At 35.9% G+C, this 18,847-nt stretch overlaps 2 protein-coding genes across 3 annotated transcripts in view; both read right to left on the reverse strand.

Moving 5' to 3' along the window:
- The window catches only part of LOC309512516 (tricarboxylate transport protein B, mitochondrial), a 20,475-nt gene extending 15,041 nt beyond the window's left edge, over positions 1–5,434 (reverse strand). The window contains exon 1 of the mRNA XM_082188132.1: positions 5,310–5,434. Within this exon, the coding sequence (XP_082044258.1) occupies positions 5,310–5,376 (67 nt within the window). The 5' untranslated portion in view covers positions 5,377–5,434. The remainder of the gene's footprint in view (positions 1–5,309) is intronic.
- A 1,314-nt stretch (positions 5,435–6,748) lies between these two features.
- cltcl1 (clathrin, heavy chain-like 1) overlaps positions 6,749–18,847 on the reverse strand; it is a 55,541-nt gene continuing 43,442 nt past the window's right edge. Inside the window, exons 24-33 of one of the 2 annotated variants that reach the window (XM_082188855.1) lie at positions 17,617–17,724; positions 17,354–17,521; positions 16,096–16,245; positions 14,548–14,679; positions 13,590–13,700; positions 13,338–13,508; positions 12,455–12,676; positions 11,181–11,207; positions 8,719–8,794; positions 6,749–7,537 (exon numbers count right to left, since the gene is read on the reverse strand). In XM_082188855.1, the coding sequence (XP_082044981.1) occupies positions 7,431–7,537; positions 8,719–8,794; positions 11,181–11,207; positions 12,455–12,676; positions 13,338–13,508; positions 13,590–13,700; positions 14,548–14,679; positions 16,096–16,245; positions 17,354–17,521; positions 17,617–17,724 (1,272 nt within the window). In that variant the 3' untranslated portion in view covers positions 6,749–7,430. The remainder of the gene's footprint in view (positions 7,538–8,718; positions 8,795–11,180; positions 11,208–12,454; positions 12,677–13,337; positions 13,509–13,589; positions 13,701–14,547; positions 14,680–16,095; positions 16,246–17,353; positions 17,522–17,616; positions 17,725–18,847) is intronic. The other variant, XM_082188856.1, reaches the window with a different exon arrangement.

The raw sequence follows: 18,847 nt of genomic DNA on the forward strand, positions 1-18,847 counted from the left end.
TAAAATATAATATTTAAGTGTTGTTACATATTTTCAAAATGTGGTTACACTGTATTTTAAGGTGATGTAGTTACATTGTACTTACTCAAATAAGCACCGACTTACTATAGATTACGCATATAATTATGCATGTAACTGCGTCACCTTAAAAAAAAGTGTTACCCAAAATGTTTATTCCAGTGCATCAAAACATGATTTGAGGATATTATATTTAGGGGCGGGGCTTAATCGTCCAGTGATGTATTCATATATTCATACGCTGTGTTATCTTACCTTGTAGGTATTCTGATTACCATTGTTGGTATTACTATAATTGTAACCTGTGGTAATATATGGAGTGTATTTAAGATATGTTTGTGTTTTTTCATATGTGTATACAGTATATAAATCTGTAATTGAGAGTTATGATAACGTTAACACTTAAGGAAGCGGCTTCATTTGTTTTTCTTGTTAGTTGTAACAGACCGTCTGACTTCCTCCGCCTCGAGCAACTGATTGATTGATGTTGTTAAAGTAATGTGAATTTAGCTTGTTGTATAGATCGAATCAAATGCTTCTTTATTGCCTTTGTCATGTCACTATATTGCTCGAAATAAAATATTTCAATTTCAATTTGAGGATATGATTTTCTGTGGTAATAATGTTTTAGATTCTGCACCAGAGAGTTGAACTCAAACCCTGAATGTTCCCTTAAAATCAGATCCCACATGTGAACATGGCGTAATCTCACCACACATGTGACTGTGGAAAACTGCTCTGGAATGCTGTGTGTGTGTGTGTGTGTGTGTGTGTGTGTGTGTGTGTGTGTGTGTGTGTGTGTGTGTGTGTGTGTGTGTGTGTGTGTGTGTGTGTGTGTGTGTGTGTGTGTGTGTGTGTGTGTGTAACGTGTGAAATGTTTCCAGGTCACTGCTGGGTTTGTATGACAGTAGACCAGAGCCACTCTACAATACAATACACTCATCAGCTGAAAGCTGAAACACACTCGAAAACAACACACACACACACACACACACACACACACACACACAGGAGTAAACCGTCTGTTCTGTTAGTCCACTCGCCCGAGATCCAAACACATCCTGAACTTCTAGAAACACGACAAACAAAAGAGCTTTTCAATCTTACTACTGATTTTCACAGAGTTTTAACTGATCGAAATCACTTATTGAACATTTCCGGTTCAAACTGAGCACCAGAATGGGGGAAAAATATGATTTAAAGGAACAGTTCACTTAAAAATGAAAATTCTGTCATCATTTACTCACACTTAAGTTGTTTCTGTCTTCTGCTGAACACAAATGAAGATGTTTTATGAAGAATATCAGTAACCAGACAGTTGTTGGACCCCATTGACTTCCATAGTAGGAAAAAAAATTCTATTGAAGTGAATGGGGTCCAACAACTGCCTGGTTACTGACATTCTTCATAAAACATCTTCTTTTGTGTTCAGCAGAAGAAAGAAACTCATACAGATTTCAAACAACTTGAGGGTGAGCAAATGATGAAAGAATTTTAATTTTTAAGTGAAATATTCCTTTAAGTGACTTTGAACGAGACATGGTTGTTGATTATTTCAGAAACTGCTGATCTACTGGGATTTTCACGCAAGAACATCTCTTGCCAAAACTAGGGGTGTAACGATACCCTCACAATCCAATACATATCACGATACCGAACTCACGATGGGATATTATTTCAATAATTCTAGGCTTGGACTTGGTGCTGGAAACCCAAAGCACAGGACAATGGAGACACCAGCATAAAAATATTCAGGATTCAGAAGCTAAAAATACAGAATTATTTTAGACGAACTTGCTTGCACTCTGTCACTGACTAGATATATTTAAAGTAATGCATGCCACTTTTTACTGGTAACATCAGACATTTGACATTATCAGGAGCCATTAATATTCCCCAATTGCATTATTATACATTATATTCAACATATATATAGTAGTTTAATGTAGTACTGACACTAAAACTCTGTAAACTTCCATTTTTTCTCACACAGTCATTTTTATTTTGGGTGAACTATACACATACAGACTTTCACTATCCATGATCCTGTTGCCTTTTTGTATTGCGAATATTGTGACCCAATATATTGTTACATGATCTATAGCCACAACCATTTTCTTGGCTCACTTTGAGCCTCTTAGTACCAACTGAGCATCGGTTAAAGGGAGACTTCACCGATTAGCATTAAGCTTTGTATCAGTAGAAACCCGGTAGTATTTTCGGATGACCGTGCTTCCCTCCCTCATGTCCCCCTGAGACCAGAGATTTCTGTATTGTGTGTCTGGAAAAAAAACCTCTGATGACACAAAAATCGTCATTTAGCGTCAACTGAGGCTTTTCTGTCCAGAGGCGAGAGACTCCAGCCAATAGGAGGAGCTCGTCCCGCATGTGTTCAACCCGCCCATAGGGGGATCTCACGATAAAACTCTGTCTTTTCAGTTTTCGAGTCGACTAGTAGCCTAGTTGTATAATTTCTCCCGATACTGCCCTCTGTAACCAGTAGGCGTGGCTTGGGAGTGTCCTCGTAGGGCAGCGAAGTAAGTGCATTCTGGGAGTTGTAGTCTTTCATCCACATGAGCCAAAAATACATTTTCTGGCTTTTCTCAGTCTAGAAGGCTCCAACTTCTAAAATAATTTCACATTTCTACTACATAAATGACCCAATTTAAATACACATTCATCTTTCCAGCGGTGAAATATCCCTTTAATAATAATAATAATAATTCATTACATTTATATAGCGCTTTTCTCGACACTCAAAGCGCTTTACATAGAAGGGGGGAATCTCCTCAACCACCACCAATGTGCAGCATCCACTTGGATGATGCGACGGCAGCCATATTGCGCCAGAACGCCCACCACACACCAGCTTACTGGTGGAGAGGAGACAGAGCGATGAAGCCAATCAGTATATGGGGATGATTAGGAGGCCATGATGGACAGAGGCCAAGGGGCAAATTTGGCCAGGACACCGGGGTTACACCCCTACTCTTTCGAAAGACATCCTGGGATTTAAACGCCACTATTGTTGCTGACCAGGTCCATCTCTTTATGAGCACAGTGAACTCATCTTCTGACGGATACAGCCGGATAACACACACCTCGCAAAGCTCAAATCATCTCAAACTGTTTTCATGATCAAGACAGTGAGTTCACTAATCAAACATTCACCAGATCTCAGTCCAATAGAGACGCTTTGGGATGTGGAGGAACGAGAGATTCACATCATGGATGTGCAGATGATAAATCTGCAGAAACTGAGTGATGCTTTCATGACAATATGGACCAGAATCTCTGAGGAATGTTTCAAGCACCTTGTTAAATCTGTGCCATGAAGAATTAAGGCATTTCAGAAGGTAAAAGAGGGTCCGAACCGGTGCTAGCAAGGTGTACCTAATAAAGTGGCCGGTAACATTCATCTGAGTTTGGCTAATCTGTAGTGTGCATATATGCATGAAGTATATATAAATATAAAAACATATATACGGTCACACTTTAGTTTAGGTAGCTATCAACTATGACTTTTGTCTCAATAAACTCTTAATTACTGCTTATCATTAGTTAGTAAGGTAGTTGTTAAATGTAGGTATTGGGTAGGATTAAAGGATGTAGAATATAATTATGCACAATAAGAATTAATATGTGCTTTATAAGTATAATAAACAGTCAATATCCTAGTAATATACATGCTAATAAGCAACTACTTAGTAGTGAGAATTGAAAGAGGGTCCGACCCGGTACAAGCAAGGTGTACCTAATAAAGTGGCCGGGGAGTTCATAATGATTATAATTCAATTTTAAAATAAACATAGGCTATATATATATATATATATATATATATATATACATAACATTTTTTATATGTTTTTAATTGGGCCCAACACTCGAGCACCAGCCTGTCATTTTCTCTCCAGTAAATAAGATGTGGCATTTCCATCTGAAGGCTGGTTTGTGTAAAAACAGACGGGTGGAGCCGAGCACACGAGCGTATAAAGAGAAAAATATCACAGACATTAAAACCTGTCATTTCGTTTCAGATGAACAGTTTCCAGATGGTAGTTCACCAATTACCCAGAGAACACCACACCGGATCCGCCAGCGTTCACAGAGACAGGTAGAGGGAGAGATCGGAATGACCAAACCTACTTTATAATTGCACTGAATCTATTCTAAGACCATCATTACAATTATGCTCTTATGCAGCACTGCAAAAACATATTATGGCCTTGAGATGCTTACAGTGGCATGAGCATGTGATAAAAGACACAGATGCTGTGCAATAAATACTTTTATTCATATTATTAATTATAAATATAAATAATAATAATTATAAAGAATAAAGAAAAAACTATTGTTCTGCAAAGTTCATTTTATAACTGAATTCATCATCATTATTAATGCCTTAAAAAAATTAATTAACTTAAGTATATACCCTGACAAAGTTCAAGTCTTGTATTATCTCCAGTCTTTCTGTGATAAGTGAGCATCAGGGTTTGGAGGACATCAGCTGTGTGTCCTTGTGTAGATCTGACCTTTACTTTAACTAAACCATCATATTTAATCTCCTCTAATGCACAAATATAACGTTCATCTGAGTTTGGCTAATCTGTAGTGTGCGTACATGCATACAATTTACGACTTTTGTCTCAAACTCTTAATTACTGCTTATTAATAGTTAGTAAGGTAGGTTAGTTGTTTAATTTAGGTATTGAGTAGTTTAATTATGCACAATAAGGCATTAATATGTGCTTTATAAGTATAATAAACAGTCAATATCCTAGTAATAAACATGCTAATAAGAATTTAATTAATTAATTATATTTATATATATATATATATATATATATATATATATATATATACACACACACACATTATATGTGTACTTATATATAATGTAATGATTTATCCGTTAAATAACATCATTTGATTGGTCAACAACAGCATTCGCAGTAAAGTAACTTTTTTGTTTGTTTATTGTTTTTGTATTAATATAGGCTAATAAACCGCTGTAACTTTACCAAAAGATCTAGTACATGTAAACTGCTAAAAAAAATAAAAAATAATAATAATAAAAAAGTAGTTTTCTGAATATATTCATTCACACCCTGTAGAAACCAACACAAATTCAATCTTCAGTATTTTATCTCCTTTTCTAAAGCTTCTTTCGCAAGTTCAGATGAAAACAGTTCAGAAATCAACACACTTCATCTTAAATGTGTCCGTGAGTTCAGTTCTGGATGAACAGTTTTATTAATCTGTAGTTTTTGATGAAATGATGAGAAACTGACCTGCCAGGATGGCTTTTCCAGGATGAGTGAGTTTGGCTTTGCTCGCAGCTCCGCGTTCACGTGTCATCTTCAGTCAAGACTCTCACGAACGCGCGCAGCACTGTTGCTTCCGAGAGCAGCTCGCGATCATAGACTGATGACATGAGACTGCTCTCAGCCAATCAGCAGTCAGATCTCACACAGGGGCGGGGCTCGCAGCGCTCTCTCTCACTCTCGCTCTCTCTCTCTCCGCCACGCCCTCGAGAAGAGAAACTCGATTAAGGATCCGAACCGAATCTCAACCCTAAAACTCCAGCACATCTGATTCTGACTGAGAAAATAGCTTTAGATTGTAGTTTGAAATAAGCATAGAGTCCATGCATCCAAACCTGCTTAAATAAATAAATATTAAATTAGCGTATGGAAAACACATGTGGGGGAAAATATAAAAATAAAGGAAAAACATGTATACAATATACACTATATATATATATATATATATATATATATATGTGTGTATATATATATATATATGTGTGTGTGTGTCTGTTTACACTGTAGGTTACTATTAACTATGACTTTTACCTCAAACTCCTAATTACTGCTTATTTATAGTTAGTAAGGTAGTTCTTAAGTTTAGGTATAGGGTGGATTATGATTAAGAATATGATTATGCACAATAAGGCATTATAAGTACTTAGTTATAAGTAGTATGTGCTTTATAAGTAATAATAAACAGCCAATATCCAAGTTATATGAATGCTATTAAGCAACTAGTTAATAGTGAGAATTTGACCCTACACTATATATATATATATATATATATTTTTTTTTTTTTTTTTCTATTATTTAAAAAAAAAAAATCTATAGGTTTGGGCCTTCATACAGCAGACCTGCAAAAAAACAAACCCCCAAAAAACCCTCATCACTAAATAAAGAGCAACAATCTGTTTTGTGTCTCACGCCAGACTGTTAAAACTGAGTGTGAACGATATACAGGAGATACTGTTACATTATGCAATAAAATCCAATAAAAGTTAAAACCTACAATGGATTTGTATGTACTATGGTAATACCATGTTTTTGGACATTTATGGTGCTAGTCGTAGTTTTGAGGAATTTTAGAATTTTTGTTTCTATGATGTATCATGTAAATACATGAAAATACATATATAAAGATACAGTAACCAGTATCATGGTAAATGAAAGTATGAATCCATCACTGTACTGGGGAATATAAAACTATTTTCTGCAACATAAACATTGAATCATATCTCTGCCACTATCGTGACACTAAAAGCAAAACTAATCCCAGCTGTGTTTTTCTTCCTGGTACGTTAAACATTGAGAAAGAACCGTCATGAATGTGCAATTACCGCAGGAAAAACCCACAAACCCACATTCAACCGGAACAACACAGTGAACTCCAGTGACCCGAGAGACTGAGACAGACAGCAACGGCACATGAAATGTAAACTTTATTCTTGACTCTTCAATCTGAGTCACTACACATCGCTGAGCAATCCAAACATCCTCACTTTCTGTGTTTGTTTTTTTTTTTTTGCATATTGTTTTCCTAAAAAATTAATGTCTCTTTTTACTACAACATTACACAACAGACAGTGCATATGGCTCGCAGTAACACTGATGATCATGCACAACTACACTGACCTAGTAAACATGTCGCGGTCAAGACGGTGTGGACAGCGTTAAATACACAGACGTTCGGGTGTGATTTTCACATTGTACAACTGAAATTTAGTACCACTTAAAATGTAAACAAAGTTAATACTGGAGAATTAAAAGGATGAGAACAGAAAAAAGAACCAAAGAATTGAGTCTGTCACTAAAAACATGGTACCGTTCACCCTCACTAGTGTTCACACGAAACGGTTTGCTTTAGAGTAGTGTCGTTTATGTTTAGCATCTCTCCTCTCGTCATCAGTGCCATAAAGTTGATCAAATGCAAAGGAAAACATAAGTTAACGAGCAGCTTGTTTGTCGAGGAGGGAGGAGCGTTTCGTGCGGCGTGTTTGTGTGATTGCTGGGATACAGTTTTCATGCTTCCTGAAAGCAGCAGTCGAGCTTCGGTGTCACAGGCACACGTTTCCCAGAATTCCTAGCGGGAGGAAAGCATGGGACTTAAGGCTGAAGGTTGAAGCCGTACACAGGAGGAGCGAATCCGTAGCTCGGGAAACCTGGCTGGGGTGTGACTGCGGTCTGACTGCCGTTCAACATCAGCTGTTGCCCTGCACACACACACACACACACACACACATTTATATTAATGAATGGAAGGCTTTAAGTTGATCTGTGATTGATACTACAACACAGGCACTCAGTATCAGGGCAGGTTCTCACGCCGGTTTCTGCTGAATTACAATCATATATCAGAAAGCAGGTTAGGCTGACCTGTAGGAGAGAAAACATGCTTTATTTAAAAGAGAATGGAACAATGTAGGGTTTCAAAAGCTGGAATCTACTGCTAAAAATTCATTCAATATTTGTCCTGGCTCTCAGGTCGGAGTAGTTTCTCAATGATACTGTAATGCACTGGAAGAGTCATTTCAACAGGCTTTCTTGCCACTAACCAATCAGATGAAAGCATGAGGACATACTTCTGCAACAGTCTGTATCCTAGTTTATTAAAATATATATATAATTCAATAAAAATATTAATATAATAATAATAATAATAATAAGAAGAAGAAATAAAGAACTGCCTAAATAAATAAATGTTCAATGCATAATCAAATTCACAAATAAATAATTTCTTAATGCATCAATAAATAAATAAATAAATAAATAAACAAATAAAGTCTGCTTAATGCATCAATAAATAAAGGCTGAATGCATAAATAAATAAATGCATAAACAAATGGACAAATAAATAAATACATCAATAAATAAATGCATAAATGAATGGACAAATAAATAAATGCATAAATGAACAATTGCATAAACAAATAAATGCTTTATACATTAAATAAATGCTTAATGCATCTATAAATAAATGGATAAATAAATAAATGCTTAATGCATAAATAAATGCATAAACACATTTTATAAATATAATTTACTATTCAAATATAATTTAAATGTCAAATAAATATAATGTCAATCAAATATAATTGACATATATAATGGTGAATCTACATGGTGTAGATTATTTAAATATTTAAATAACCAGAAACATTATAAGCTGACTTTGATGCAACAGTTAGAAGTGATCAGAATATTGCCTATAACGGATATAATTCATAGCAATAAATACACATGTATGATATCTGTGAAATATGAAATCATTATTTTTAAGAAACAGAGTCAAAAGAGCTCAAGTTTCTGAGCATCAGGTGTTTCCCGTTATGGATTATTTTTTGACTAATGAGTTTGTTGATCCTGCATTGGACAGGCTTGATCATGAGCGTACCGTAGACTATGGAGGAGGATTCGGGAGACTCGTTTTCAGACGCTCTCTTGTTCTCGTCCTCCTGCAGTTTATCCACCTTTAAGAGATGCAGAAGAAGTCAACATCACTGTCAAAGTGTCACCCTGTGTCCTTTCATCCAAACGCCCTGTCCACACACTCATCCACACAAACCTGAGCTTACCAATCGACATCATCATCATCATCATCATCATCATCACTACATGCAAATGCCCAATAATGTCACACATGACATGCAAAAAAATGCTGCATGACAAAATACACTCACATTCACTTAACAGTTGTTTAATGCCTTAATGCATGATTTTCTGTAAAGCTGCTTTGAGACAGTGAAGCGTTAGAGAAACACAATGACTTGTATTCATCATTAGAATATGTGAAATAATAACATAACAGCACAGTGAAAGTAATGAACTCAAACTCTGTTTGTTTGTTGATGTTCCTCTGCTTAGTGTTTGTTCTAAACCTCTAACACTTATATTTAATTTCTGTTATGAATTCAGCTTGAACCCCTGAACAAACACACTCTCTCAGACTCTCTCTCAGACTCTCTCAGATTCTCTCACTCTCTCAGATTCTCTCAGACTCTCTCAGACTCTCTCAGACTCTCTCAGATTCTCTCAGAATCTCAGATTCTCTCAGAATCTCAGACTCTCTCAGACTCTCTCAGATTCTCTCAGATTCTCTCAGACTCTCTCAGATTCTCTCAGACTCTCTCAGATTCTCTAAGACTCTCTCAGATTCTCTCAGACTCTCTCACACTCTCTCAGATTCTCTCAGACTCTCTCAGATTCTCTCACACTCTCTCAGATTCTCTCAGACTCTCTCAGATTCTCTCAGATTCTCTCAGACTCTCTCAGATTCTCTCAGACTCTCTCAGACTCTCTATCACTCTCTCAGATTCTCTCAGACTCTCCCAGATTCTCTCAGACTCTCTCAGATTCTCTCAGACTCTCCCAGATTCTCTCAGACTTTCTCAGATTCTCTCAGACTCTCTCTCACTCTCTCACACTCTCTCAGATTCTCTCAGACTCTCTCACACTCTCTCAGACTCTCTCAGATTCTCTCAGACTCTCTGCTCTGTTGTAACATCTACACTGAAAAACAAAACCTACATTTACCTGAACTTCAACATTATTCTGTGCAAGAGCCGATTTCCTTCTGGACATGCAATCCTGATTGTGATTATAATCATTAATTATTAAATATTGTTGTATATTGTGGTTAATGGCGTTTTATAAATGCCATAAGTTCTGTTTGTAAAACAGAAAAATATATTCAGCCTACTGTATAATATTTGATAGACCTCTAAATGATGAACATGATCTGATAAACCTGTCGCACTCGATCTCCTCCAGTCCTTCTGTCTCTGATCGATCATTTACACTCTTTTATCCAGTAAAAGTCTTTTATTGTACAAACGTCCTCCTTCAGCTCGAGCTTCACGAGTCTTTCTGCTGAGAAATCTGACCTGATTTATATCAAATAAATGTAAGAATTACTTTGATATTGTTAGTAATATTTCAACTGGACTGAAGCAGCTCAGGTTTACTCAATTATCCATCATAGAAAAATCATAAGGAGCAAATATGATCATCAGGCTTTTGAGGAAGGTTTATTTGTTCATCTCTCAAGCATTATTATATTGCATTGTATTATATGTTTTAAAACTACAGAGCTTTGATCATCATCCAAACCATTTAAATATCATCTAACTAAGACATATTATTGGCAGATATTGATATTTATATGCATGTTATGTAAGTATCTGCTATACTGCTATAAATATCCCATTAATTTACATTACAAGCCATCTGAAAATCTTACTTTTTGTCCATATAAATATCAGCATCTGCAGCAAATTGCATATTTTGTCCTTCAATAAAATATAGGTGCTTTTTCCTTCTTGAGCACGAGCTCCATATTCATACTTTATCATACTATACGAGCCATAAAATGCATCAAATATGATACTCAACAGAAAACATACATTTTTGTAAAAATTTTGTTTAAAGGATCAATAAGCAGTTCTGTTTAAAAAACACGTTTTTTCTGACTCTTATGTCAGGCTTTCTCAGGTTAAATCTAAGAGTGACGTGTTGCCACCTGCAGGTCAAACTGATGTACTGCGTCTTTAAAGAGACCCTGTTATATTAATGAATACTCCAGTCTGGAAAGGTTATGTTTGTCACAGCTGAAAGCGAGTGAGAACTGAACCAGCGAACCACTTTACATCACAATAATTCATCTGAATACATCTGAATAATCCTCTTTCTCACAAACACCCACACACACAAACAAACAAACAGGCTCAATAGAGCTACAGAGCAGTGCATTGTGGGTAATCAAGCAAACTATTGAGGAACCTGTTCTAAAAGAGTGCAGCATCTGAACTCTACATGCGCTAACATCTACTAGAGAAAGAGACAGAACGGGTCAGAGACCTTCACCTGCCCGGATAACTCATCCACCTGAGGAGGAGGAAACTCATGTGAGCTTTAATACAGGCAAAACACGTCTGAAAGAAGGACTGATGATGATGTATTGACTCAGTACTTACATTTTGTTAATTCTGAACAAACAAAAGTGTACATTTATCTACATGAGGCTGTTATATCTTCTAATATCTACTCTTTCTAATTATGTAATTTTATGTCATTTCATTTATGCAATCAGAACAATATTTTTCAGGCACTAAAATATCAAGGGTTTAATTTGTGGTGACGGCATTTAATCTGAACAAATAAATTAGAAAAAACTATTTTATATAAACATAGTGGTAAACAGAAGCATTTGACTAAACTATAACACTTTACAATACGGTTAACATTAACTAACATGAACTAACATTGAACAATGTATTTTTTAAAGCATTTATTAGTCTTTGTTCATTTTGGTAAAAATTGTTTGTTTATATTAGATCACCGTGTAACTAACTAATGTTGGAATGAACATTAACTAATATTAATAAATGCTGTAGAAGTATTGTTCATTGTTAGTTCATATTAACTAATATATTTAACTAATGTTTACAAATGAAATCCATTAGATAATCCATTAAATAATACTAACAGATACAACTTTTGATTTTAATAATGTATTAGTAAACGCTGAAATTAACATGAACTTAATAAATGCATTGCTAGTTCAAATGTAGTTAACTAATGTCAACAAATGAAACCTTATTGTAAAGTGTTACCGAGAACTGAAATCTGTTTTGTGATTCATTAAACACATCATCATGGCATACTTGCTGTTCAGAAAATCTTGTGGATGAAGTAAAATAGATGCTATTATTCCTAAACATTGCAGGGAAAAGACACTATTGTTCCAGTACGTATGAGAAAAGTTTGTCCTGTTTGTGGAGAAAGTGTTTATATAAAAATCTGAAAAATCCAGTTGCTGAAACGGCATGTTTATATTGAGGGTCAGACATGAGGAGGAAAAAGGTTATTTGAAACCTTGACTAATGTTATACAGTAAGTGGACTTACAATAGAAGTATATGAGCCAGCTTCAGTGTACACCTTTTTCGGTTATTATGTATATATATATATATTTTTATTTTTATTTTTTTTTTCTTTACTTTGGAAAATTATCTGTGAGGACCGAAATACATTTTTGTTGAATTGAAAAAAAATTTTTTTTTTAATTGAGCCATGTTCCAGCAGTGTGTGTGTGTGTGTGTGTGTGTGTGTGTGTGTGTGTTTCATACGCACCTTGCTCAGGTACTCCCTCATCACCTGAATGAAGTAAGGCATGGCGAAGTCCATGAGTCCGTGTTTCCAGGCCAGTTCCAGGACCACATCCGGAGCCAGAAGATCATATGAGCTGAAGAGACACGCAGCGAAACACTCACGCTTCCCCTCTTCAACAAACCAGCGTAAGAGATCCTGAGCCTGAGCGCCGTCCTGAGACTCGGCCGCGAACTGCATCGCATCCTGACACACACACACACACACACACACACACACACACACACACACACACACACACACACACACACACACACACACACACAACACACACACGTGTCACGCCCTGACAAATATGCTGTAATCATTCTGTTCAAGAAAGAAAGTCATATGGTATATGTGAAAAAACACACATTTATTTCCATTTCTTTATTATTTAAAAAAGAAAATGGGTGAATTATTGCTTTACAGACACAAAAAAAGGAAAAATAAGTTTGTGGAAAAGTGTCACTAAATTAATTAAACATTTTTAATGAAAACAAACAACAACAAAATTGCAAATTTAAGATTTTTTTTTTTTTTAAATGATTAATAAAGACAAATCATTCCTCTATAGACACAAAGCAACAAAAAAAGGAGGTGGAAGATCATTTATTATTTAAATTAATATTAATATAATTCCTAATATTTATATATTTTTGATCAATTATTTAATAAAGTATAAAAGACTAAAATAAATAACCATAATAAAAAAAACAAAAAAAATTATTGTAAATATTAATATGTTCTATTAAAAAGTATAAATAAATGAGTGTGTGTATATATATATATATATATATATATTTTTTTTTATATATATATTTTTTTATATTCCCTGTCATAGTGATGTGTGTGAGTGTGTTTGTACCTTGTAAAGCTTGTCTTTCTTGCAGAGCTGAATGCTTTGAGCCCAGCGCTGGTTGCTCTTGTACAGATACGCTGCGATGCGTCTGAACTCAATGAGCTCGTGTGTCTCCAGTCTCTGAGCCAAACCGATGGAGTCGAAGTTATCGTACGCGTCGATGGAGGCGCGCAGACCCTGAGCAGGACAACAGAGGAACACGCTTCACATCCCTGCGCTCTCATGAAGAACAGATGAAGAAGACGAGTGTGTGTGTACCTGATAGTCCTCCTCCTCCGTCAGCAGGGCGTTGAGCGCCTCGTTCACGGCTCGGTTATTGTGGCTTTGCACTGATCTGAGATACGGTTTAACCAGCCGTAACTGATTCAGCTGCAAACACAGATCATCACAGCAGGCTTACTCCTCACTGCAATTTACACTGGTAACATCACTACTGTTTACTGAAATACAGCTGCAATAACATTAAAATATTACATGAAAAACGTTGTCGTAGAAACTAACTGAAATAAAAGAGGTTGAAGTTTTAAAAGTTACTCAAACTAAAAGTGAAATATTATTTAATTAAAGCAAAATAGAACTATTTAAAAGACACAATAACTATTAAAAATGACAAAAGCTCAAAATAAAATTACAAAAAATTTAAAATAGATAATACTTCAATAGAATATAAATAATACTAAAATAACACTGCATATATTTATATATATATATAAAAATTACTCTACAAGTTCAATTAAACCATCAAAATACGACGAAAATATTTTTTTATTTTTTTATTATTTTAAATATGAGGGAAGAACAAAACATTAAAATTTATCTGACAAAATTATTTCACAAAAAAAGGCAAACTACAACTACAGGTTTTATTTTACTATACAAAAAAAAGGCATGAAAAAAATAAATCTCACAGGAAAAAGCATGCATTGACTACATAATGAGTTATTAATATCTTATTGTTAACTATTATTAACTGTTTCATTAATTATTAACTATTAACTGTTATTAACTCTCTTGTTTTTTGCATTGCATGTGCAATTTGATACGTTTCACTACATTATTATCACAAATAAAACAATCGACTCCAATCACAACTACGCAAAATGCTTACAAAATCTTTAAAAAATGTTAGAATATTTGAATAAAGGGTGAGGAAGATGTACATTTCTCTAGGCTGGACATAATATTTGTCACTAATATATATATATATATGACGTACCCTGCTGAAGAAGCTGACGGCTCGGCTGTGGTCCAGTCGAGGAGTGAGAACAGACAGCAGATCATTGAGCAGAAGCGGTTTATAGTCCAGATAAAACTGCAGAGATTTATAATACAGCTCCACATTCGCCACCTTCACGAGAGAGACGAGCGGACAGAAGAAAAATACACATCGATAAAGATAGAAGACACAGAGCAGATGATGTTTCTCCTCATAAAAGACCACAGTAATCTCACAGAGTTTCAGAAAAGATCATCTCAATGCTTCGAACAACTCAAACACTTCTCATCAAATGCACAATCATTCTACAGCTTTTTACTGCATGACAACTATTGACTCATTTGGGAGAAACATCTGAGAAAAGAAAAGTATATATTAACTGAAGCATAACTGAGCATAACTCCATTAAAGCTGCAATATGTAAGATTTTTGCAATAAAATATCCAGAAAGCACTTGTACAGTGTGATATATTTCCTGCAGGTGTGTACTTACAATATCCCAAAAGTTCCCAAAGATTTTTAATTTCAGAGAAATTCACAATTTTAAGTAACGGCTCGTCCATGTTCACTTGTCGCCTGTCAATGACGTAATATCCGCGTTATCCCTGGTTTCCGCTCGTACTGCCGTAGTAACCATGGCGACAGACGTGGACGACTGCGTTACGTCTAGCGGCGCGCTCACGCTGTTGTTGTTTCATTCAGACATTATGGATCATGGCAAGCAGACTTTGGGACAGAAGGAGAACTAAAACGAGGATCAATATCAGCGCGGCGTTTTCGAGATGCCGAGAGCTAGCGTCCGCGGCTAACTTCCACTCGACAGAGACGCGCAAATGAACATAAAACTAATCAATGTTATACAGCTCAACATGATGAGATGTTAGAATATGATCAGTGTGTTATGCTAATGTTGATCTCGCTCACTGCTAGTCTCATACAGACAAACTAACACACAGAATAACATTATAACTTTAACACACTCAATGCAGTTTAGTGTGATAGTGTAGAGCGAGTGAAGCAGCGCTGCGTTACCTCACACGTTTCATTCGTCTAATAAACTGATCAGTGTGAGCGTTATTCAGCACTAGCGGGTAAGTTAGTTCGGTAGAATGAAATGTCCTCATTCTCTTTATATCCGCGGGACTCGCGTGTGGCGCTGAGATCTGTCTCTCATTAGCATTAGCGCCCTGCTCATCTGCTCATGCACCACAGTCATGCTAAACACATCAGTGTATTCACTCATCCATAAACATTATTAGATCCATCGGCATGACGACAAGTTCCATAATTCCGCTTATGCATCATCAATCTACGCCTTTGTTATTGTAAGAGGTTAGCGACCCCTAGTGGTGAATTTGTTTTACATATTGTAGCTTTAAGCCATGAAGGAGCAACATCAAGTGAGTGTTTGTTCATTTACATGCACATGTATGCATTTGACAAACACTTTTATCTAATGTGACTGCATTCATATTCATTTTTCACTGTCCCTGGAAAAGGAAGCCATGACCAGTTAGTATAGTTTGATCTATAGATCTATAGCATCACCTTGCTGATGAGCTCTTTGAAGGAAGCGTCTCTCCAGGCATCTGTCGGGTGTTTCATCATCGTTATGATGGCATTGTCAAACTCCTCGTATTTATCGTACAGGAGCACAAGCTCCGCCCACAGATGAGCCTGTTCAGCCGCTCGTAACACCTGACCAATCACAAGACAGCATTTCATAAAGCAAAGCATGACTTTCCAACACAATTCATAGTCATATATATATATATATATATATATATATATATATATATATATATATATATATATACAGTATATACATATAAAATGATAAAAAATAAAAGAATTATATATAATTACAATAAAATATAATATATTTTATCAAATAAATTAATAAATAATATCTTATGAAGGATCATGTGACACTGAAGACTGGAGTAATGATGCTGAAAATTCAATCACAGGAATAAATTACATTTGACTATATATATATATATATATATATATATATATTCAGATTTAAAAAAAAGCAATTTTAAACTGTAATAATATTTCAATGTTTTAAATTTTTCCCTGTATTTTTGGATCAAATAAACGCAGTCTTGGTGAGCAGAAGAGACTTCTTTCTGAATCATTAGCATCTTACTGACACCAATCTTTTGAGCAGTAGTGTAGATATAACAGGCAAACCAACTTTACAATATTACAAACAAACGTAACTTACAATATTAAAATACAAAAAAAGGGGGAAAAAAGGAAATGCAAAAGAAAATATGATGTGTGATGTTCCAGCAGTGCTAATGTTGAGGCTTGGATGACCGACTGGATACTTATCAGCATTTAAAAAAAAAAAAATTGCTTTGAAAGTTTTTCATTCATGCATTATTAGCCAGACGCGTTTATCCAGACGCTTATATAGGTTTACATTTGATCAGTTCATGCATTTCCTGGGAATCAAACCCATGATCTGAACTCTCCCCCCCGATCACTCTGTTGTGTTAAAACTATTTCTGAATTTAAAACTACGCTCAAAACTCACTTATTTTCTGAACGTTGCCATTCTTAAGTTGTATTACATCTCGTTGTGTCTGATTGTATTCTGCTGTATGCTGCCCCATCTACATCATTCTCCTTTACTGTACTTTTACTCTCATCTACCTACTGTTGTTTTGTTTGTTATCATAGTCCACTGCCATTATTGTTGCTTGTTCATTGTAAAGCGTCCTTGAACGTATTATTATGCTCTTGCTCTGCTACAGGACGATTTCTTCAGCCCACACTTTGAGAAGCGTGTCAGTACCTTGGGGATGTTGACTCGAGACCAGAAGAGCTCCAGATGTTCTCTCATCCTCTGGGGTTTGTATTTGGAGTAGAGGATGGCCAGCTCAGTGAACATGCCCATGTGAGCGCGCTCCAACCCTAACGCCGCCTCCAACAGCACGATCAGCTCCTCGAAATACCCACGATCCTGAGACACACAGAGAGAGAGGAGACGTCAGAGAACCTGCACTGATGTCATCCACACTGACTGAGCTGATGATGATGATGATGAAGGTCGTTCACCTGATAGTAGTTAATGAGCTCCTCCAGTTCATCAGCATGAGTGACGATGTGAAGGCCGGAGATCTGCGCTAACCGGAACTCCTCTCCATCCACACACGCAAAACACACCTAAACACCAAGATTAAACTTTACATGACTATTGTGATTTCAATGAGGACAGAATAATTGCAATGCAACATTTTTCTAAATCGCATAATCATATGTATTCATAGTATTCATTACTTCAATGACCTCATTGTTTCTGCCTTAAATTATTACATTTTTAGCTAACTGTGATTTGTATATGTACATTTCTGAAATACATAAGTTACCTCTGATAACAGATCACTCTAAATTGTAATATGGACTGCTTTGAAATGGTGTGAAAAGTGCTTTACAAACATTAATGTGAATTGAATAATGACCGGATGCTACAAATGAGCTGTGCATGAGAAGGTGCATCAGGAAACTGAGCCATGAAATCAAAATTAACAATTCATATTTGTTATGGAATATTGCAGTTTTTATTATAAATGAGTTATCTGTGCACATCAATATTGTGTTAAATTCCTGTTCCTGGTAATCTTGAATCAGAATAAGTTCCTCATGCAGCATCTTTTCTCTTCTCTGATGATGTGGGCGGGGCAACCTGTCACTCACATGAGATCAGCCAATAGCAAACCACAACCATCTAATCAATTCCACACAGACAAAATCAAGCCCCGCCCACATTTGTTCTTGTTCCAGAAGCGTTTCACTTGGATATACGACACAATAGACCTTATTCAGAGCATCGCCATGTCGGATATGAAAGCGAGGCTGTGAGGGATAGACTTACCGTGTTTTCAAAGGCTTTCGGTGGAAAAATCTGTATAAAGCTCATGTTGAGTTTTATGTCTACATAAGTTTCTTGGAAAGATGTTTTGTGAGCAGAATAATCCAAAAACACCTTGAATAATAGAACAACCCACTGAAGAGATGCATGTCTATCCCTCACAGCCTCGCTTTCCTTCCCGTTAAAAGGCCTATAGAGGATATGCATTGACATCACTTTCCCGCCAGAACACACTCCCTCAGCCGGACTGAGTGGCAGAAGAGCTGCGGAGTGACTGGAGTTAACAGGGGAAACTGTGAAAACGTGAGTAAAACAAGGGATTATCAGTTTAAACTAAAGGTTGGACTCGATATAAAGTTGTAAGGATATATAACCTTACAACTTACCAAACATCCAGTGATCCGTGGATATTGAAAT

The sequence above is a fragment of the Leuciscus leuciscus genome (genome assembly GCF_965113295.1).
Source record: "Leuciscus leuciscus genome assembly, chromosome: 13".
In the NCBI taxonomy this organism is placed as follows: Eukaryota; Metazoa; Chordata; class Actinopteri; order Cypriniformes; family Leuciscidae; genus Leuciscus; species Leuciscus leuciscus.